Raw genomic sequence first — 24,528 nt, forward strand, 5'->3', positions numbered from 1 at the left:
AATAAATAATGAAAGTGACGTTTATTTTCACAAGCTCCAGAACTTGTGAACTAGAAAAAAGCACAAAAGAAGAACTAGAAAACATTGAATGATAATTATGTTATATGTATTTTTTAATTCATGGCAGCTGTGGCTTTGTGTGGTGGTGTAATAAACACTGTATAGACTTTCTATTCTCTATGGTTACCTGTATAAACAATGGTTACATAAAAATATTTGTGTAGAAATGGTGAAAAAATATACTTTTTTGGCTTGGTTTGGTTTTTAAGTTGTCAAATATTCTGTCAATGTGCTCATCGATTGATTAAGTAATCGTTACAGCGCTAAAAAAATATAAATAAAACCTTCACAAAACAAGGTGAATAGAGAGATTATTTATTTTGTGTTTTTAAACTGTTATACTGTCAGTGTTTCACATTGTAAACATTGCAATGCTAATAAAAACTGTTATACAAAAAAACATCATAGTTATCATCAGAAGTATAATATACACTGCAGGTTATACGTTTAACATTTAAAATACTGCAGTTTAAAATGAGTAAGAAGTCAGTAGTGGAGTCAAATCCCTGTCAGACAGTAGTTTGCGGCTACTCGAGGAAACGTGGTTGATTCATATTATTTAGGCAAAAGTACTTCACATTAGATCATTGATAAAAAATAAAAAATAATGTAATCTACAGTACAGTCTCTACGTGGCCCCTGATTGTGGTTTAACACATTTAAGTGATCAATTCCCATGTGATTCTTTCATTATGAAGGTTTGTCATTATATAACATGACGATGATACAGTACATCAGTAAAAAATGTGTCCTTTTTGCCACTTTCTCCATCACAACAATACAATTTAGCGCATTAATATGCTACTGGCAACAGTTACTCAATACCATATTTGGAAAGGAAACCTAATAAAAACAAACAAACAGCTGATAAATCGTTATTATTCAGGCTCTAAAACAAGCCTCTAAATCTAAAGGTTTGACATGTGTAATATGAGGATGGACAATGTGGAAGCGTCCAAAAGTGGAGCCTCAAAACACCTGGATCGCCCCCTTGTGGCAGCATTTCATGACCCCTGTCACATCACTGTTCTTTGTGGCTGCAGCTGTTGTTATAATATAAAAAAAAAATCCACTGAGTATTTTAGCTGCTAAATAACCAGAGATTTAAGAACAAATGTGTAAATAAGAAACTACATTTACTGCATTTATGAACCAGTGTCTTTTTAAAAAAAAGGCTCAAAATACACTTCATAAGCCATAATGGCTGATAAACACTGTATTGTACTGTATATATTAAAATCATCTTAATTCATTAAATGCTAAAAACAGATTTTTTTTTAACAGTAAATATATATTAATTTCTATATGCAGAGCTGCTTCAGTTGGAGTTGAAAACATTAAAAAGAATCATTAGAATTTGAGGCTCAAATCAAAGGTTTAGAAACCCCCGTGTAAGTGCGTGACGATCGACGCTGCAGAACGACGTCCCTAAACCCCGTCGATAGGAGGAGGAGGAGGAGGAGGAGGAGGAGGAGGAGGAGGAGGAGGAACTCTCCTGTAGCTTCTCAATCCCTCGCTTCTCCATCATAAACCTTTGTTGTAGGTCACCACTTTGCAATCAGTTGCCATGACGATCTCCGGCTCAAGGCGAGACACCTCAATCTGGAGGAGGAGGAGGGAAAAAAAAAAACATTAAAAACTGAATTTAGCTCTAGATTCATTCAATCATCTACCACTTTATCCTCCGTATGAGGGTCGCCGGTGCTAATCCCAGCCGACGCAGGGCGAAATCAGACATCTACGACGTCTGAAATCAGCTTGACTTTTAATTATAAGACGTATGTAAACACGAGCCGTGTGGGTCCAGGCTGTTCATGTCCAGTGGTGTATGTGTAATGTGATTTTTTTTTTTTTTTTTTTACCCCAGCTGCTCCCTGAGCCATCTGGGCCCTGGAATCAGCAGCAGACGGAGTTTGCGTGACAGCGTGATGAAACCGTACCTGAGAAATCTGCGGGAACAGGCTGATGGCCAGAGGCAGCGAGAGGCCGAACGTGACCAGGCACACGAAGCTGTGGACGGGCAGCAGCAGTCTGCGGTGACTCTGCAGGAACCTCAGCCTACACACGGGGGTCAAAGACAGTGATACAGAGGCGCGGTGAGCTGGTGCAGTTTCAGCGTTATTTATAGATCTGAGAACCGAAAAAAAAAAAAAAAAAAAACGTCTTTCTGCAGATTTGGGAGAGCGACTTCACGCAATTAGTGGGTGGGATTTATTTTTTTGCCCTGTCTGTGTGAAAGTTACACTTGTGGGTTTATGAGTCAGAGTCTGCAGATACTGCACCCTCATATCTCTCGATTTTAGTTCTTTCACATATCAATTTACACTTGTCGTGTTTTCTTTAAGGGACCGCTTGAATAAAATACATTAGATTCACTTTGGAGCACAACGTGAATTCAATACACGCAGGTTTTTACTGATTATTTATTATTTAAGTATTTGCAATACTTAAAAATGTGGGTGAATCACAAATTAAATACACTTTTAAGCAGATTATTTTACATTCTGCCTTAACTAGGTGAATAATCTTTTCTCAGGAGTTTCTATCTCATTTATATCAGAAAATATGGACCTTTTTATATAATTGTATATTTTAATTGCAGATTTAGAAAGATTTTAAAGAGTAATAGTCACATTTATTTAGTTGTTGGGGAGTTTTCAGGACTTCAGGATGTTGCTGGCATTACCCTTTTCTTTTTAATTGCATTTATTAAGGTTTTATCTGAAGATTTCCTGGATGATTAACAACAACAGGTTAGACATTTCAGATTTTTGCATTTACTTGTTCCTCACATTTCCCTCAACAATGACAGGTGTAATTCAGTGTGCAGTGTTTTAAAATGGAAAGAACAAGTACTTGATTTGTTATTTTAATATTATATTAATAGACAATGATATCCATGATATTTTACATTTTGTGCAAAGATATATTGTTTATATGCGTCTCATATCAATTAAATTGTCTTTGTTTTTCCTGTAAAGTTTGATTTTCTTTATTCCTGGGACTAAATAATACATTAAACGGTGTCAGATTCTGGCCCGGGACTCTGTGACGTGACTTTCTCACCATTTTGCAGCCACTTTTTACTCATTACTCATTATACAGAAACTGTGTATATTTATGTGCAAACCTCTCTAGGTAGGACATGATGATGGGGGGCAGGACAAAGATTGGCATGGGGAGAACCACACGTGTGAAGGCTGTTTCCATGATCGCCTGAGGGGGAAAAAAAGATGAGAACATTGTGCACACGCTTCATTTCAAACACTGTGCCGAGTTAGGCTTTTTTCATTTTTTTCCCCCTTTAATGAATTCCGATGGGAGTTGAATAAAATGAACTGAGCAGGAAATTATGCATTTTTCACTATTAGACGCCACATAACAGCAAACGAGTGCAAAGTTATTCAATACGGTTATAAAGCAACATGGACACCGAGAGAGCAAGGACATGATCAATAAACACTGATATTCTGTTTCAGAATTCGCATTGCACATTATATAAGCTACAGTTTTTACATTCGAGCTTACGTTTCTCATCTATGTTTAGACTCAAATGTGCAAGATGGGTTTAAGGCTGTATATAATCTCTATTCCCTGGTCATATCTGTATGTTTTATTATTATTATTTGCTTGTTTTTACATATCTTACTGTTAGATATTTTATTTCTGCTTTAACCATTTAACACCTAAGCCTCAAAATATCCATCTGGACTTTTTTTTTTTTACTTATTCTAACCAGAAAATCCTCTCCGGGTGACAAAGACGCAGATTCGCCAGCTTCCTACAACAGCACGAGTGAAATTACCGTAATAACCACATGTTGGCGTGCAACTTCTCAGCTTTCAGGACAGATTTCATCCCCGATTGTACTTCGTCTTGCTATGTGGTAAAACCAAATCTGAAAAAGCTACTAACATGTTTTGCAGCGATTTTGGACGATCCCACCACGTTCCCGTTGTCGTCCAGCACGTCGACGCCTTCGGACAGTTCATTGTGCCTCATCAGCCCCACGTTACAGATGTTTGCACAGGCTGAACAGGAGGGGGAGAGAAAAGAAATGTATTAACACTATTATTTATTTATTTTTTTTAAATGTGTCTTTCAGCTGCTTCCTCTCGAGGGGTCGTCACAGCAGATGGTCTGCATATTTGATTTGGCAACGCTCCCATTTATCCAGGCTTGGGACCGGCACATGGAGACCCTAATTTACACTATTTTAAATAACCCTAACCACTGAAGAAGAAAGAAAACAAACTTAGTCAGCTTAAATGGTACACAAATGTCTTCAGCAAACCTACCTACAGCTGGGAACGGGACTAATCTCCGTATTATCATTCTGGTGGCGGGGGACAACCTGTTTGCCTTTTGAATCAGCACGTTCAGCCCGACCTATAAAAACACAAAATCAACCTAAATATGACAAATATATGCACAAAAACACCTTTGGTAACAGACATCAGACTGAACTAATGGAAGAAACATATCTGAGCAATATTATATTAGTAGTGATTTAGATTTGATTTGTAAAAGAGCTAAAAACATTCTAACTTGTAACAAATTCACTTCTTATTTTCAAAGAAATCCGTCAAAAACTCACGGCGATGGAGACGGCACTCGTCACAGCTCCTACGTAGCCTTGAAGGAACTTAGATGTAGGCGTGGGCTGAAGCGAGACAAAAGAAATACTGATTTTCAGACTAAAATTTTGTTTTTCTTAGTTAGAAATGTTCAAAAAATACCAGTTCCTACCTTTGTGGCGTTGCGGTTGGCGTAGTTCACACACGCATTATGACTCTGGTTCAGCCACTGCAGGAAATAAGGAAGAAAACAGGGAGACACAGGGTTTAAAATACGGCATAAGCATAAATGGAGGACATGAATGAATAAAACAGGAGAAAAGAGAGCTTTCTATCTAAATAGCTATTTAGATAGATGTGACCAAAATGCACAACAGGCTAAATGCAATGGATTTAAGGTGTTTTACACTATTTACAGTACCTGCCATATAATGGTTGACACCACAGTCTGATTTGGGAGGAGAAGGCCAATGACCTACAGTAGATGAAACCAGAGAATAAGATCTTATTTTTTTTAATAGCAAAATAAGTCCAGTCTCATTTCATCTATCCCCAAAACCATGAGCACACGAATGAACCTTTCTCAATGAAATGCATGAATAAAATGTGCATTTGTGTGATTTGAATGTGGGACTTACAATCGGTGTTCCAAATGGCACATAACCTGCACAACGAAAACAATGTAAAAGGAAAAAAGGAAGAAAAAAAACGACGGCTAAATGAACCAAACACTTGAAGTTCAGCAAAGATCTTCATCTGAGGTCGTACCTGACATTCGAAATGGCATGAAGATCTTCTCTCCTGTGTCAGGATGAATGATGGCCTGCGTGCAGAGAGCATGGCATCATCCTCATGCTGTCAGCAGCCAGAGGCTTGAAAGTGTGGGAGAGTGCAGCTACAGGAACCTGTGCTCACTTACCTGCTTGATCTTCTGGGCTTCCCACAGCTGCACAGGTTTGCAGCACATTGTGAAGAAAGAAGTTAACAACAATTAATGATTAGGGTTCCTGTTTTCAAAAACAGGGTAAAACAATGGGGTTTTTTTGGACACAGGGCATTTCTTTATGATTGAATAGTTTGTTTCATTAGTGTGTTTGTTTGTGTTCGGGGTTCAGGCTTTGTAAAACCTTTCCAAAGTCAAATTCAAACATTTTTAAGATCTGAGATCAGAATTCTGATTATTTTTTTTCCCATCAGAATTGAGATTTAAAAAAAATCTGAATTCTGAGATTAAAATAGTCCAAATTCTGAGATAAAAAAAGTCAGAATTCTGAGATCAAAAAAGTCAGAATTCTGAAATTAAAAAAAGTCAAAATTCTGACATTTAAAAAAATCAGAGTTCTGAAATTAAGAAAGTCAGAATTCTGAGATAAAAAAGTAAGAATTCTGAGATTAAAAAAGACAGAATTCTGAGATTTAAAAAGTCAGAAGTCTGAGATTAAAAAGTCAGAATTTCCGAGATTAAAAAAAAAAGTCAGAATTCTGAGATAAAAAAAAGACAGAATTCTGAAATTAAAAAAAGTCAAAATTCTGAAATTTAAAAAAAAAATCAGAGATCTGAAATTAAAAAAAAGTCAAAATTATGAAATTTAAAAAAAATCAGAGTTCTGAAATTTAAAAAATTCTGAAATTCTGAAATTAAAAAAATTCTTAAATTCTGAAATTTAAAAAATTCTGAAATTCTGACATTTAAAAAAATCAGAGTTCTGAAATTAAGAAAGTCAGAATTCTGAGATAAAAAAGTAAGAATTCTGAGATTAAAAAAGACAGAATTCTGAGATTTAAAAAGTCAGAAGTCTGAGATTAAAAAGTCAGAATTTCCGAGATGAAAAAAAAAAGTCAGAATTCTGAGATAAAAAAAGTCAGAATTCTGAAATTAAAAAAAGTCAAAATTCTGAAATTTAAAAAAAATCAGTTCTGAAATAAAAAAAAAGTCAAAATTCTGAAATTTAAAAAAAATCAGAGTTCTGAAATTAAAAAAAGTCAGAAATTCTGAAATTAAAAAAAGTCAGAAATTCTGAAATAAAAAAAATTCTGAAATTCTGAAATTAAAAAAATTCTGAAATTAAAAAAATTCTGAAATTCTGGGATTAAAGAAAAAGTCAGAACTCTGACTTTTTCACAGACTTTGAAACTCCTTTGAGGATCAAATGTTACCATATTCACCTGGAGATCAGTGACTCCAGCTGGGAGAAAACCCTGTTTGTAATCATCGAGGAGTTTGATGCATTCCTTCAGCTGCGTCTGTAAACAAATGACAAGGAAAACTGGATTTTTTAGACTCAGAATTAATAGTCTAGACATGTTGTGATACTAGTGCAGATACAAGGATTGTATTTTGACATTTTAAATCATAATACATTTATGAATTGGCTGTTTTTGCTTGTCCAAGGCTGCAGAGACCAGTTGCTGTATTCACATTATGTATTAAACACTTTTAAATGCTTGTGAATTCATCATTTTTTTGGTTTTGAGAAAATGTTTGTTCGATTCAAACCTTTGTCAAATCATTCAATGGACACAGTTTACAAATAATATTACATCATTTCTGATCGCAAAGACCAAACAGAACATCAACCAAAGTTCCATACTGCAGTTTTATATTTTGCTGTAACATCATATTTGCTTGAAAAATAAAACGATGTATTGACTTCCTGTCAGTTGCATATTGTGTATACATCGATTAGCATTTATAATATTGACAGATTGATTTTACCTCTGATACAAACAGGGTGCTGGGGTCAATGATGTCTATGAAGTGCCTGAGACGACCAAGGAAGGAACCCTGGAAAAGACAAGTTCATACTTAGTGAAAAATAGACTCCGAAAGCAGCAGCAGACCCTCGTCTCTGTGAATTAATGATTTTTCCCGTGAGTCCTCTGCATTTATTTATCACCGCTCACTGCCGCACAACATGGAATTTTATCTGTCTCCAACAGCCGCTGTGAAATAGTAAGTATGAAGTCACTGTGTGCTTAAAAGCATCATGTACAGGTACAATTTATTGTTTCACATCCACGGAGCCGCACAGCTGGGATTACGGTTGAATTACTACTTCATTTTTATCACATGGTATTCATTAATTTTACTGCTCAGTTGTATTTTTTTTTTAAAACTCGTAATTTACCACACAATGCTGCACACTGAACAAAATTTGGTTAGCATTTAAAGGTACTCTAGGAAATATATTTGTGAAGTAAAAACCCTGCAGGACAATGAATTACTGCTAAAACGGGAACCAAATCATTGATTTAAAAATCATTTTTTTAAACATCAACTCTGTAGATACAGTATTTTTACCCAAAGGTCAATGTTTCAGCAGGAAAAGCACACGTGTTACTCAAGTTACTGATGTTACTGAAACTGAGGACACACACAGAACTCAGCCATCATTCATTTGATCATTTACTCCGGTGATTTTCCACTGCGGTCACACCAGCCGCCAATTGAAAAAACCCAGTCAATCCGGCCACCACTTGGAATCTGTAGCCCATCTATTCCTGCATTTACGGTCCAGGTGCCCAAAGTGGCCAATAGATGGTCCAATGGTTAAACTTTTGTTAAATGTTTGCAAATATTTTCAAGGTATTCTTATCGTAAATTATCATGACTATTATTATAGAAAAAATCAAGTCATTTTACTGTACTGTTTTCTCACGTTAGACCAAAAAATTGTCAAATTTTGGACGACATAGTATAGAAGGAGATTTTTGTTAAATTTTGGGCCACATTTTTATTTTACATTTTTTTTTAAATGTGATATTTTGGACAACAAAGTATAGTCAGTTTTGGTCAAATTTTGAAGCAAAAAAAAGTGTTTAGTCAAAAAAATTTCCAATTCGGGCGACATAGTATAGTATGACATTTTTATCAAATTTTGGACGGAACATTTTTTTGTGGAAAAATTTTTACATTTTGGGCGGCATAGTATAGTATGTCAAATTTTGGACCAAATGTTTTTTTCAAATGTTTTTTTCAAAAAAATGGTCAGATTTTGGACGAAATAGTGTAGTATTACATTGAGGTCGACAACATAGTATATTATGACGTTTTGGTCACATTTTGGACTAAAAAAACATTATTTTTTAATTTTTCCGATTTTGGATGACATAGTATAGTATGACTTTTTGGTCAAATTATGGACAAAACATTTTTTTCAAAAAAACGGTCAGATTTTGGAAGAAATGGTGTAGTATGACATTGAGGTCAACGACATAGTATATTATGAAGTTTTGGTCACATTTTGGACACATTTTTTACTTTTTTTCAATTTTCCCGATTTTGGACGACATAGTATAGTATGACGTTTTGGTAAAATTTTGGACCAAAATTTATTTTCAAAAAAATGGTCAGATTTTGGACCAAAATAGTGTAGTATGACATTGAGGTCAACAACATTGTATATTATGATGTTTCGGTCATATTTTGGACTAAAAAGAAATATAATTTTTTTCAATTTTCCGATTTTGGATGACATAGTATAGTATGACGTTTTGGTCCAATTTTGGACCAAAATTTTTTTTACAAAAAAAATTGTCAGATTTTGGAAGAAATAGTGTAGTATGACATTGAGGTCCACGACAAAGTATATTATGAAGTTTTGGTCAAATTTTGGACAAAACATTTTTTTCAAAAAAACGGTCAGATTTTGGAAGAAATGGTGTAGTATGACATTGAGGTCAACGACATAGTATATTATGAAGTTTTGGTCACATTTTGGACACATTTTTTTTTTTTTTTAATTTTTCCGATTTTGGATGACATAGTATAGTATGAAGTTTTGGTCAAATTTTGGACCAAATTTTTTTTTACAAAATATGGTCAGATTTTGGACGAAATAGTGTTGTATGACATGTAGGTTGACGACACAGCATTGTAACACGTTGTGTTGAGCTCAGATGGTAGAGCACCCAACCTGCCCCATGTGTTGAGGCTTTCGTACTCGCTTCAGGTGACCCTGGTTCAAATCCCACACCAAGCAGTCTTTCCTGCATGTCTTTCCCCACCTCTCTGCCACCTGTATATCTCCACTAAACTATCCGTTAAAAAGGCAAGAACGCCACCCCAAATTTTTTTTTTACCAATTTTGGACATAGTATAGTATGACGTTTTGGTCTAATTTTGGACCAAAATTTATTTTCAAAAAAATTGTCAGATTTTGGACGAAATAGTGTAGTATGACATTGAGGTCAACGACATAGTATAGTATGACGTATTGGTCACATTTTGGGCAAAAAAAAAAAAATGTTTTCATTATTTTCCAATTTTGGACAACATAGTATAGTATGACGTTTTGGTCAAATTTTAGACCAACATTTTTTTCAAAAAAATGGTCAGATTTTGGAAGAAATAGTATGACTTTTTAGTCTAATTTTGGACCAAAATTTATTTTCAAAAAAATTGTCAGATTTTGGACGAAATAGTGTAGTATGACATTGAGGTCAACGACATAGTATAGTATGACGTATTGGTCACATTTTGGGCAAAAAAAAAAAAATGTTTTCATTATTTTCCGATTTTGGACAACATAGTATAGTATGACGTTTTGGTCAAATTTTAGACCAACATTTTTTTTTAAAAAAAATTGTCAGATTTTGGAAGAAATAGTCTAGTATTACATTTAGGTCGACGACATAGTATAGTATGATGCATTGGTCACATTTTGGACAAAAAAACATTATTTTTAAATTTTTCCGATTTTGGACGACATAGTATAGTATGATGTTTTGGTCAAATTTTGGACCAAATGTTTTATTCAAAAAATATGTCAGATTTTGTATGAAATAGTCTGGTATTACATTGAGGTCGACGACATAGTATAGTATGACGTTTTGGACCAAAATTTATTTTAAATAAATGGTCAGATTTTGGACGAAATAGTGTAGTATGACATTGAGGTCAACGACATAGTATAGTTTGACATATAAGTTACATTTTGGGCTAAAAAAAAATTTTTTTCATTATTTTCCCATTTTGGATGACATAGTATAGTATGACGTTTTGGTCAAATTTTGGACCAACATTTTTTTTCAAAAAAATGGTCAGATTTTGGAAGAAATAGTCTAGTATTACATTGAGGTCGACGACATAGTATAGTATGATGCATTGGTCACATTTTGGACCAAAAAACATTATTTTTTATTTTTTCCGATTTTGGACGACGTAGTATAGTATGACGTTTTGTTCAAATTTTGGATCAAATGATTTTTTCAAAAAAAAATCAGATTTTGGATGAAATAGTCTAGTATTACATTGATGTCGACGACATAGTATAGTATGACGTTTTGGTCAAATTTTGGAAAAAAAATTTTTTCTAAAAAATGCTCAGATTTTGGAAGAAATAGTGTAGTATGACATTGAGGTCAACGACAAAGTATATTATGAAGTTTTGGTCACATTTTGGACAAAAACATATTTATTTTTTTAATTTTCGATTTTGGACGACATAGTATACTATGACGTTTGGTCAAATTTTGGACCAAATTTTTTCTTTCAAAAAATTGTCAGATTTTGGAAGAAATAGTGTAGTATGGCATTGAGGTCAATGACATAGTATATTATGACGTATTGGTCACATTTTGGGCTAAAAAGAAAAAGTATTTTTTTCAATTTTCCATTTTTGGACGACATAGTATAGTATGACGTTTTGGTCAAATTTTGGACCAAAATTTATTTTCAAATAAATGGTCAGATTTTGGACGAAATAGTGTAGTATGACATTGAGGTCAACTATATAGTATAGTATGACGTATTGGTCACATTTTGGACCAAAATTTATTTTCAAATAAATGGTCAGATTTTGGACGAAATAGTGTAGTATGACATTGAGGTCAACGACATAGTATATAATGACGTTTTGGTCACATTTTGGACTAAAAAAGAAATTATTTTCAAATTTCCGATTTTGGATGACATAGTATAGTATGACGTTTTGGTCAAATTTTGGACAAAATTTTTTTTCAAAAAAATGGTCAGATTTTGGAAGAAATAGTGTAGTATGACATTGAGGTCAACGACAAAGTATATTATGAAGTTTTGGTCACATTTTGGACAAAAACATATTTTTTTTTTTTAATTTTTCGATTTTGGACGACATAGTATAGTATGACGTTTGGTCAAATTTTGGACCAAATTTTTTCTTTCAAAAAATTGTCAGATATTGGAAGAAATAGTGTAGTATGGCATTGAGGTCAATGACATAGTATAGTTTGACGTATTGGTCACATTTTGGGCTAAAAAAAAAAGTGTTTTCCTTTATTTTCCGATTTTGGACGACATAGTATAGTATGATGTTTTGGTCAAATTTTGGACCAACATTTATTTTCAAAAAAATGGTCAGAATTTTGTCCAAAATAGTGTAGTATGACATTGAGGCCAACGACATAGTATATTATGACGTTTTGGTCACATTTTGGACTAAAAAGAAAAAGTATTTTTTTCAATTTTCCAATTTTGGACGACATAGTATAGTATGACGTTTTGGTCAAATTTTGGACCGAAATTTATTTTCAAAAAAATGGTCAGATTTTGGAAAAAATAGTGTAGTATGACATTAAGGTCAACGACAAAGTATATTATGAAGTTTAGGCCACATTTTGGACAAATTATTTTTTTTTTTTTTCAATTTTCCGATTTTGGACGACATAGTATAGTATGACGTTTTGGTCAAATTTTGGGCCAAATTTTTTTTTTCAAAATATGGTCAGATTTTGGACGAAAGAGTGTAGTTTGACATTGAGGTTGACGACACAGCATTGTAACACGTTGTGTTTAGCACAGATGGTAGAGCACCCAACCTGCCCCATGTGTTGAGGATATAGTAATCGCTTCAGGTGACCCTGGTTCATATCCCACACCAAGCAGTCTTTCCTGCATGTCTTTCCCCACCTCTCTGCCACCTGTATATCTCCACTAAACTATCTGTTAAAAAGGCAAAAACGCCACCCCAAATTTTTTTTTACCAATTTTGGACATAGTATAGTATGACGTTTTGGTCAAATTTTGGACAAAATTTTTTTTCAAAAAAATGGTCAGATTTTGGACGAAATAGTGTAGTATGACATTGAGGTCAACTATATAGTATAGTATGACGTATTGGTCACATTTTGGGCTAAAAATATATATTTTTTTCATTATTTTCCGATTTTGGACGACATAGTATAGCATGATGTTTTGTTCAAATTTTGAACCAAATTTTTTTTTCAAAAAAATGGTCAGATTTTGGAAGAAATAGTCTAGTATTACATTGAGGTCGACGACAGTATATTATGACGTTTTGGTCACATTTTGGACAAAAAAACTTTATTTTTTAATTTTTCTGATTTTGGACGACATAGTATGACGTTTTGGTCAAATTTTGGACCAAATGATTTTTTTTTTTTTAAATGTCAGATTTTGGATGAAATAGTCTAGTATTACATTGAGGTCGACGACATAGTATAGTATGACGTTTTGGTCAAATTTTGGACAATTTTTTTTTCAAAAAAATGGTCAGATTTTGGAAGAAATAGTGTAGTATGACATTAAGGTCAACGACAAAGTATATTATGAAGTTTTGGCCACAGTTTGGACAAATTTTTTTTTTTTTTTTCAATTTTCCGATTTTGGACAACATAGTATAGTATGACGTTTTGGTCAAATTTTGGGCCAAATTTCTTTTTTCAAAATATGGTCAGATTTTGGACGAAAGAGTGTAGTATGACATTGAGGTTGACGACACAGCATAGTAACACGTTGTGTTTAGCTCAGATGGTAGAGCACCCAACCTGCCCCATGTGTTGAGGCTTTCGTACTCGCTTCAGGTGACCCTGGTTCAAATCCCACACCAAGCAGTCTTTCCTGCATGTCTTTCCCCACCCCTCTGCCACCTGTATATCTCCACTAAACTATCTGTTAAAAAGGCAAAAACGCCACCCCAAATTTCTTTTTACCAATTTTGGACATAGTATGACATTTTGGTCAAATTTTGGACCAAAATTTATTTTCAATAAAATGGTCAGATTTTGGACGAAATAGTGTAGTATGACATTGAGGTCAACTATATAGTATAGTATGACGTATTGGTCACATTTTGGGCTAAAAAAATATATTTTTTTCATTATTTTCCGATTTTGGACGACATAGTATAGTATGATGTTTTGTTCAAATTTTGAACCAAATTTTTTTTTCAAAAAAATGGTCAGATTTTGGAAGAAATAGTCTAGTATTACATTGGGGTCGACGACATAGTATATTATGACGTTTTGGTCACATTTTGGACAAAAAAACTTTATTTTTTAATTTTTCTGATTTTGGACAACATAGTATAGTATGACGTTTTGGTCAAATTTTAGACCAACATTTTTTTTCAAAAAAATGGTCAGATTTTGGAAGAAATAGTATGACTTTTTGGTCTAATTTTGGACCAAAATTTATTTTCAAAAAAATGGTCAGATTTTGGACGAAATAGTGTAGTATGACATTGACGTCAACGACATAGTATATTATGACGTTTTGGTCACATTTTGGACTAAAAAGAAAAAGTATTTTTTTCAATTTTCCAATTTTGGACGACATAGTATAGTATGATGTTTTGGTCAAATTTTAGACCGAAATTTATTTTCAAAAAAATTGTCAGATTTTGGAAAAAATAGTGTAGTATGACATTAAGGTCAACGACAAAGTATATTATGAAGTTTAGGCCACATTTTGGACAAATTATTTTTTTTTTTTTTCAATTTTCCGATTTTGGACGACATAGTATAGTATGACGTTTTGGTCAAATTTTGGGCCAATTTTTTTTTTTCAAAATATGGTCAGATTTTGGACGAAAGAGTGTAGTATGACATTGAGGTTGACGACACAGCATTGTAACACGTTGTGTTTAGCTCAGATGGTAGAGCACCCAACCTGCCCCATGTGTTGAGGATATAGTAATCGCTTCAGGTGACCCTGGTTCATATCCCACACCAAGCAGTCTTTCCTGCATGTCTTTCCCCACCTCTCTGCCACCTGTATATCTCCACTAAACTATCTGTTAAAAAGGCAAAAACGCCACCCCAAATTTTTTTTTACCAATTTTGGACATAGTATAGTATGACGTTTTGGTCAAATTTTGGACCAAAATTTATTTTCAAAAAAATGGTCAGATTTTGGACGAAATAGTGTAGTATGACATTGAGGTCAACTATATAGTATAGTATGACGTATTGGTCACATTTTGGGCTAAAAAAATATATTTTTTTCATTATTTTCCGATTTTGGACGACATAGTATAGCATGATGTTTTGTTCAAATTTTGAACCAAATTTTTTTTTCAAAAAAATGGTCAGATTTTGGAAGAAATAGTCTAGTATTACATTGAGGTCGACGACATAGTATATTATGACGTTTTGGTCACATTTTGGACAAAAAAACTTTATTTTTTAATTTTTCTGATTTTGGACGACATAGTATAGTATGACGTTTTGGTCAAATTTTGGACCAAATGATTTTTTTTTTTTTAAATGTCAGATTTTGGATGAAATAGTCTAGTATTACATTGAGGTCGACGACATAGTATAGTATGACGTTTTGGTCAAATTTTGGACAAATTTTTTTTCAAAAAAATGGTCAGATTTTGGAAGAAATAGTGTAGTATGACATTAAGGTCAACGACAAAGTATATTATGAAGTTTTGGCCACAGTTTGGACAAATTTATTTATTTTTTTTTCAATTTTCCGATTTTGGACAACATAGTATAGTATGACGTTTTGGTCAAATTTTGGGCCAAATTTCTTTTTTCAAAATATGGTCAGATTTTGGACGAAAGAGTGTAGTATGACATTGAGGTTGACGACACAGCATAGTAACACGTTGTGTTTAGCTCAGATGGTAGAGCACCCAACCTGCCCCATGTGTTGAGGCTTTTGTACTCGCTTCAGGTGACCCTGGTTCAAATCCCACACCAAGCAGTCTTTCCTGCATGTCTTTCCCCACCTCTCTGCCACCTGTATATCTCCACTAAACTATCCGTTAAAAAGGCAAAAACGCCACCCCAAATTTTTTTTTTACCAATTTTGGACATAGTATAGTATGACGTTTTGGTCTAATTTTGGACCAAAATTTATTTTCAAAAAAATTGTCAGATTTTGGACGAAATAGTGTAGTATGACATTGAGGTCAACGACATAGTATAGTATGACGTATTGGTCACATTTTGGGCAAAAAAAAAAAATGTTTTCATTATTTTCCGATTTTGGACAACATAGTATAGTATGACGTTTTGGTCAAATTTTAGACCAACATTTTTTTTCAAAAAAATGGTCAGATTTTGGCAGAAATAGTATGACTTTTTGGTCTAATTTTGGACCAACATTTATTTTCAAAAAAATTGTCAGATTTTGGACCAAATAGTGTAGTATGACATTGAGGTCAACGACATAGTATAGTATGACGTATTGGTCACATTTTGGGCAAAAAAAAAAAATGTTTTCATTATTTTCCGATTTTGGACAACATAGTATAGTATGACGTTTTGGTCAAATTTTAGACCAACATTTTTTTTCAAAAAAATGGTCAGATTTTGGCAGAAATAGTATGACTTTTTGGTCTAATTTTGGACCAAAATTTATTTTCAAAAAAATTGTCAGATTTTGGACCAAATAGTGTAGTATGACATTGAGGTCAACGACATAGTATAGTATGACGTATTGGTCACATTTTGGGCAAAAAAAAAAAAATGTTTTCATTATTTTCCGATTTTGGAGAAACATAGTATAGTATGACGTTTTGGTCAAATTTTAGACCAACATTTTTTTTCAAAAAAATGGTCAGATTTTGGCAGAAATAGTATGACTTTTTGGTGTAATTTTGGACCAAAATTTATTTTCAAAAAAATTGTCAGATTTTGGACCAAATAGTGTAGTATGACATTGAGGTCAACGACATAGTATAGTATGACGTATTGGTCACATTTTGGGCAAAAAAAAAAAATGTTTTCATTATTTTCCGATTTTGGAGAAACATAGTATAGTATGACGTTTTGGTCAAATTTAAGACCAACATTTTTTTTCAAAAAAATGGTCAGATTTTGGCAGAAATAGTATGACTTTTTGGTCTAATTTTGGACCAAAATTTATTTTCAAAAAAATGGTCAGATTTTGGACGAAATAGTGTAGTATGACATTGAGGTCAACGACATAGTATAGTATGACGTATTGGTCACATTTTGGGCAAAAAAAAAAAAATGTTTTCATTATTTTCCGATTTTGGACAACAAAGTATAGTATGACGTTTTGGTCAAATTTTAGACCAACATTTTTTTTCAAAAAAATTGTCAGATTTTGGAAGAAATAGTCTAGTATTACATTTAGGTCGACGACATAGTATAGTATGACGCATTGGTCACATTTTGGACAAAAAAACATTATTTTTAAATTTTTCCGATTTTGGACGACATAGTATAGTATGATGTTTTGGTCAAATTTTAGACCAACATTTTTTTTCAAAAAAAATTTCAGATTTTGGAAGAAATAGTCTAGTATTACATTTAGGTCGACGACATAGTATAGTATGACGCATTGGTCACATTTTGGACAAAAAAACATTATTTTTAAATTTTTCCGATTTTGGACGACATAGTATAGTATGATGTTTTGGTCAAATTTTGGACCAAATGTTTTATTCAAAAAATATGTCAGATTTTGTATGAAATAGTCTGGTATTACATTGAGGTCGACGACATAGTATAGTATGACGTTTTGGTCAAATTTTGGACCAACATTTTTTTTCAAAAAAATGGTCAGATTTTGGAAGAAATAGTCTAGTATTACATTGAGGTCGACGACATAGTATAGTATGATGCATTGGTCACATTTTGGGCAAAAAAAAAAAAATGTTTTCATTATTTTCCGATTTTGGACAACATAGTATAGTATGACGTTTTGGTCAAATTTTAGACCAACATTTTTTTTCAAAAAAATGGTCAGATTTTGGCAGAAATAGTATGACTTTTTGGTCTAATTTTGGACCAAAATTTATTTTCAAAAAAATTGTCAGATTTTGGACCAAATAGTGTAGTATGACATTGAGGTCAACGACATAGTATAGTATGACGTATTGGTCATATTTTGGGCAAAAAAAAAAAAATGTTTTCATTATTTTCCAATTTTGGACAACATAGTATAGTATGGCGTTTTGGTCAAATTTTAGACCAACATTTTTTTTCAAAAAAATGGTCAGATTTTGGCAGAAATAGTATGACTTTTTAGTCTAATTTTGGACCAAAATTTATTTTCAAAAAAATGGTCAGATTTTGGACGAAATAGTGTAGTATGACATTGAGGTCAAAGACATAGTATAGTATGACGTATTGGTCACATTTTGGGCAAAAAAAAAAAAATGTTTTCATTATTTTCCGATTTTGGACAACATAGTATAGTATGACATTTTGGTCAAATTTTAGACCAACATTTTATTTCAAAAAAATTGTCAGATTTTGGAAGAAATAGTCTAGTATTACATTTAGGTCGACGACATAGTATAGTATGACGCATTGGTCACATTTTGGACAAAAAAACATTATTTTTAAATTTTTTTCGATTTTGGACGACATAGTATAGTATGATGTTTTGGTCAAATTTTGGACCAAATGTTTTATTCAAAAAATATGTCAGATTTTGTATGAAATAGTCTGGTATTACATTGAGGTCGACGACATAGTATAGTATGACGTTTTGGTCAAATTTTGGACCAACATTTTTTTTCAAAAAAATGGTCAGATTTTGGAAGAAATAGTCTAGTATTACATTGAGGTCGACGACATAGTATAGTATGATGCATTGGTCACATTTTGGACAAAAAAACATTCTTTTTCATTTTTTCCGATTTTGGACGACATAGTATAGTATGACGTTTTGGTCATATTTTGGACCAAAATTTATTTTCAAATAAATGGTCAGATTTTGGACGAAATAGTGCAGTATGACATTGAGGTCAACGACATAGTATATAATGATGTTTTGGTCACATTTTGGACTAAAAAAAAATTATTTTCAAATTTCCGATTTTGGATGACATAGTATAGTATGACATTTTGGTCAAATTTTGGACCAAATTTTTTCTTTCAAAAAATTGTCAGATTTTGGAAGAAATAGTGTAGTATGACATTGAGGTCAATGACATAGTATAGTATGACGTATTGGTCACATTTTGGGCTAATAAAAATGTTTTCCTTTATTTTCTGATTTTGGACTACATAGTATAGTATGATGTTTTGGTCAAATTCTGGACCAACATTTTTTTTCAAAAAAATTGTCAGATTTTGGAAGAAATTGTGTAGTATGACATTGAGGTCAATGACATAGTATAGTATGACGTATTGGTCACATTTTGGACAAAAATAAAAATAATTTTCAATTTTCCGATTTTGGACAACATAGTATAGTATGACGTTTTGGTCACATTTTGGACCAAATTTTTTTTTTCAAAATATGGTCAGATTTTGGACGAAAGAGTGTAGTATGACATTGAGGTTGACGACACAATATAGTAACACGTTGTGTTTAGCTCAGATGGTAGAGCACCCAACCTGCCCCATGTGTTGAGGCTATAGTACTCGCTTCAGGTGACCCTGGTTCAAATCCCACACCAAGCAGTCTTTCCTGCATGTCTTTCGCCACCTGTATATCTCCACTATACTATCCGTTAAAAAGGCAAAAATGCCACCCCACAAAATTGCCAAATTTTGGACATAGTATGACGTTTTGGTCAAATTTTGGACCAAATTTTTTTTTCAAAAAAATCTTCAGATTTTGGAGGAAATAGTGTAGTACGACATTGAGGTCAGCGACATGGTATAGTATGACGTTTTGGTCACAATTTGGACTAAACATTTTTATTTTTTCAAAAAAAATAGTCAAATTTTGGACGACATAGTGTAGTATGACGTTTCTTACATAGTATGACTTCAGACACTGGTATAGTGAAATTAGATTAGACAAAGATCTTTGTTATTTGGTTTGTTTTCTACACATTAGAAAGTCAAAGTTCCAATCACATACCCTGGATTATACAGGAGAACAGGATTTCTGATTTTCCTCCAAGCACCACCAGAGGAAGCTCATGTACACCTTACCACAGCTTGAGAATCTGATTTTATCCTCTCGTCACCTTTTCATTGTTTCCAAAGGTCAAAAAATAACAAAACATACACAATTTATTGATATGTCGGCGTAAAATCGATATATTTACACCGTGAAATGCCAACAAAGGCGCTGTTAAACGCTCAGATGTGAAATATCACAACAATTAACAAGTACAAAGACCGAACGAGGAAAAATCTTTGTTGTACAAGGGAAACAAAACACTGCTGGAAAACGTGCCATTTGAGACAAACACTTAACAGTCTAAGTGCTGAGCATATTCTTCAGAGTGAAGCTTGGAGCTTCTGCTGAAGTGTTCTCTGTGCTCTGTTTCCCTCTGCCGTCTACATCGGCATGCCAATTGCTAAGAACGCCGTGCGTGCCAGCAATCTGAAAAGGCCCAAGAGCAGTTTACGCCAAGAGTCTGTTTGGCGAGCCAGATGGGGGCGAAAAAACACGGCAGCTTTCCTCTGAGTTTCCCTCTGACACGTTTATCAGTTATGAAAGCGGCGGAAAACAGCGGAAGCGACGGCTTTCTCTGTTTCAGATATCTCTCCAGCACCGGGTCCTAATGGAAAACAACCTAAAGATGAAGCATCGCTCTACATCGTGCCTCTAGGTTTTTCACACGTTTCTTCTTCTTCTTCTTCTTCATCGACAGGCCCTATGTGCTGCTGCAGTGCCGGATAAAGAGAGGATCCGTGTGAGGAGCCGGCTTTAATTATGCATGAGTTTCAGCTCCCTGGAGAGTACACAACAAGGCTGAAGCTGGAGACAGCGAGAAAGCAGACACACACACACAGACACACACACACAAACCAGGCAAGATTTATGCTGATTCAAGGACTGACCTAATTTAAACTGCTCCGACACAAAGAAGTAAAAGTATTACAGCACTGTTAATCAACACAAATCACTGGCTGCTAAAGGGGAAAACAAAACAAAAAAAGATTGTCTGACGAGGTTTCCAGGTAGAGGAAATATGTATGAGCAGCGACAAAGAGCTGGAAACCTATCAAACACTCACTTTTCTTTACAATGACAGTGATATGACTGTAAATCATGAGTTCAACAGTAAGCATGTACACGCCTACTTTATGTCTATGTGAGGTCACGCTGGGACGTTTGAGTTTGTCGTGTGTCCTTGGTGGTTCTTCGTGATCTTTTCTAGGTTTTCTTGCATCCACGCAGGATGAATTGTGGTCAGTTTCACAGTTGTTTTCTTCTTCTGTCTTAAAATTAATGTCGTCCGCGTGGCAGAAGTAGTGCATTCCACACTCACAATCCTGTCACATGACAAAGGAGGTAGCGCATGTCTCTCGTTATAGCACGTGCTTCTGCTTAAGAATGTGATATTTAGGGGTCTTCCAAGAGCCAATCCGATACAAATCAAATTAGATCATCCCATGCCTTGGCTGTGCCTTTTGTGTTTTTCGAATTTCAAATCCTGCATTTTGATGATAAACAACATGCCGGTGACTGATTTACACACAATCTTAACGTCGGACTTCAACCTGTGCCGTGCCATCACCGGGTGAATAATTTCCTATGGAGCTGCTGTCAGAGAGGAAGAAAAAAGGGAAGCTCGGCCGCAGTAAATGTGCTCGCCTGAGCTCAGACACGTGAAGGTCACATTATCTTTCAAGGCTGACCAATGCAAATTTATCGGAGCAGATTAAACTGAGGAATAGTCTTCACACAGGAGACACACACCAGGCCATTCATCTCCATCAGAACTCAATATGCAGAAAGATCTATTGAATTAGACTAGACTATCTTATATATTTGTATATATATATATATATGTATAAATTCGCATATATAGCAGAGTTGAGAATTGAGGCGGCAGTTTCTCTGCACATTTGAAGCCTTTTACACACACTTATATTGTCTGGAACAGGTCATACCATACATCACGTGGTGTTTCTAGGATTATACTAGCTACAGCTATCTGTCAGTAAAGGAACACGTTTATCATTGACGCTAAAATAGCATAAATCTCTATTTTTGTTGAATTTACATGAGTACAGGTGTTTCAATTTGACCTGTGCTTCATTTTTATGGGGTGTTGGGTGGTGAATGCGGGGGATTTGAAAATGCCATCTATCTCACCAGCACACAGTATAGTGTGATTTATTTATACATGGGTATGGACATCATACTATACTATGTCGTTGAAAATTTGACAAATGAGTCATACTTTACCATGTCGTCCAAAATTTGACAATTTTTGGGAAGAAAAAAATTTGGTCTAAAATTTGACAAAAACGTCATACTATACCATGTCGTCCAACATTGGACAATTTTTGGGAAGAAAAAAATTTGGTCTAAAATTTGACAAAAACGTCATACTATACCATGTCGTCCAAAATTTGACAATTTTTTTGAAAAAAAAAATATTGGTCCAAAATTTGACAAAAACAACATACTATACTGTCGTCCAAAATTTGACGATTTAAAAAAAAAAAAAATTGGGTCCAAAATTTGACAAATCATACTATACCATGTCGTCCAAAACTAAAAATTTTTGGAGAAAAAAATCTGACAAAAACAACATACTATACTATGTCATCCAAAATTTGACGATTTAAAAAAAAAAAATTTGGTCCAAAATTTGACAAAAACAACATGCCATGTCGTCGAAAATTTTAAATTTTTTTGGAGAAAAAAAATTTAGTCCAAAATTTGACAAAAACGGCATACTATACCATGTCATCCAAAATTCGACAATTTTTTTTGAAAAAAAAAATATTGGTCCAAAATTTGACAAAAACAACATACTATACCATGTCATCGAAAATTTTAAAAATTTTTGGAGAAAAAAAATTTAGTCCAAAATTTGACAAAAACGGCATACTATACCATGTCATCCAAAATTCGACAATTTTTTTTGAAAAAAAAAATATTGGTCCAAAATTTGACAAAAACAACATACTATACTATGTCGTCCAAAATTTGACGATAAAAAAAAAAAAATATTGGTCCAAAATTTGACAAAAACAACATACTATACCATGTCGTCGAAAATTTTACATTTTTTTGGAGAAAAAAAATTTAGTCCAAAATTTGACAAAAACGGCATACTATACCATGTTGTCCAAAATTCGACAAATTTTTTTGAAAAAAAAAATATTGGTCCAAAATTTGACAAAAACAACATACTATACCATGTCGTCCAAAATTTGACGATAAAAAAATAAAAATTGGTCCAAATTTGACAAAAACAACATACTATGTCGTCCAAAATTTGACATAAACAGGTACAGACTTTTTCCAGTTATTCCAGGACCGGATTTTTTTATTTAAAAATAATAAATGAATAAATACATAAATGCATAAATAAATACATACTTTACATTTATTTAATTATTCCTGTATTTATTTATTTATTTGATGCATTTATTTATTTATTTATTTATTTATTTATTTATTAATATGTTAGGTCTCGTCCTCCATACTACACATGGGAGACCGCATGGAGAATATGAAAAAGGTGAATTCATCCACATCTGACAGATATCTCTACACCTTTGGTGTCTTCTCACAGACCGACAAAAGCTGACAGAAAATCAGAAATCAAGACAAAGATGTGCGCGCGTGATATGATCCACACATGAGCTGCAGATCTGCACGCGCACAGTCACAGTCACAGTGATTCTGTCTCGCGACGCTGCACCGAGAGATGATGATGATGATGATGATGATGATGAACTGCGATAAAAAAAAAACAAGCGATTCTGTCCCTGACAACTTTCACAGCTCAAAGTTGCTGCTGTGGCTTTTCTGCAACACCACAGATCATCGCTTCATCAGAGGCAACTTTATCCACAAAGAGTAGAAGAAGAAGAAGAAGAGCATCCAGAGCACGAGCGGGGCGGAGGAAGAGGAGGATCGGGAGGAAGAGGAGGCTGTTTTTCCACCGCAAAAAAAAAAACCCTTCAGCAACAGAAAGAAAGAAAGAAGAAGAAGAAAAATAACGGGACTAACGGAGAATAAGGAGCGCTCGACTCACCTGGTCGTATCTGGGTCTGCCGAGCTGGAAGGCAGGACACGCTGCGGATTCCGCCATGACACCCAACTCTTTATTTATTATTAATGAAGTGGATCATGAGCCGAGTGTCAACTGGAGCCAAGTACACTCACTGTGCCAACTCTGGTGAAAGCGGTGAGCCGCAAAGTCTGCTGGGACATGGAGTCCTCTCTCTCTCGCTCTCTCTCTCTCTCTCTCTCTCTCTCTCTCTCTCTCCTGCGCGTAAACGCCTGGCAAAGTTGAAGCGCGCGCGTCCCCCGACTAGTCGATGAGGTGAAAGCTGTTGCGTAACAGTTGGCTACGATCACGGGAGAGATAACAGCTGATGTGCCCATGAGCTGTGATCAATAATTACATGAGGAGGAGGAGGAGGAGGAGGAGCGTGTGCATGGTGTCTGCAGAGGAGTAATGATCAGCCTCTGGACCTGGACTACTTTACCAGGAAAACGTGCGTCAATGTTTAATAACATTATGATGTCTGTTACAGATGGTGCGTGTTATTATTGTGAAAGCTCTAGGTGGCGCTGCAGGAGCCGGGAAGATCATGACAGATAACAGCCCTCCTCATCCTACTCCTCCTCATCCTCCTCATCCTCCTCCTCCTCATCCATCAACCATCAACTTGTCACTCTGCTGCCCTGAGGAAAACAAGTTCAAATGTGGAAAGGTTTTGTTTTTTGAGCAGACATTAAAGTAAAAGAACACCTGAAAGAAATGCTGTAGGAGACACAGCAGTTAAAAGAAGACAGAACCTATAA

The 24,528-nt window shown here is 34.2% G+C and overlaps 1 protein-coding gene across 1 annotated transcript; it reads right to left on the reverse strand.

The window, feature by feature from the left end:
* Positions 1 to 1,254: 1,254 nt before the first annotated feature.
* sfxn5b (sideroflexin 5b) lies at positions 1,255 to 23,809 on the reverse strand (the record flags this gene model as incomplete). Its single annotated transcript, XM_083891737.1, has 14 exons — positions 1,255 to 1,662; positions 2,001 to 2,118; positions 3,191 to 3,276; positions 3,976 to 4,091; positions 4,359 to 4,449; positions 4,658 to 4,723; positions 4,810 to 4,866; positions 5,059 to 5,112; positions 5,276 to 5,301; positions 5,406 to 5,460; positions 5,557 to 5,583; positions 6,804 to 6,881; positions 7,354 to 7,422; positions 23,753 to 23,809. The coding sequence occupies 14 exons, from the start codon at positions 23,807 to 23,809 to the stop codon at positions 1,585 to 1,587; spliced, it is 978 nt and encodes a 325-aa protein (XP_083747863.1). The 3' UTR covers positions 1,255 to 1,584.
* Between the last annotated feature and the right edge of the window lie 719 nt (positions 23,810 to 24,528).

Source organism: Microchirus variegatus, assembly GCF_963457635.1.
Source record: "Microchirus variegatus genome assembly, chromosome: 6".
In the NCBI taxonomy this organism is placed as follows: Eukaryota; Metazoa; Chordata; class Actinopteri; order Pleuronectiformes; family Soleidae; genus Microchirus; species Microchirus variegatus.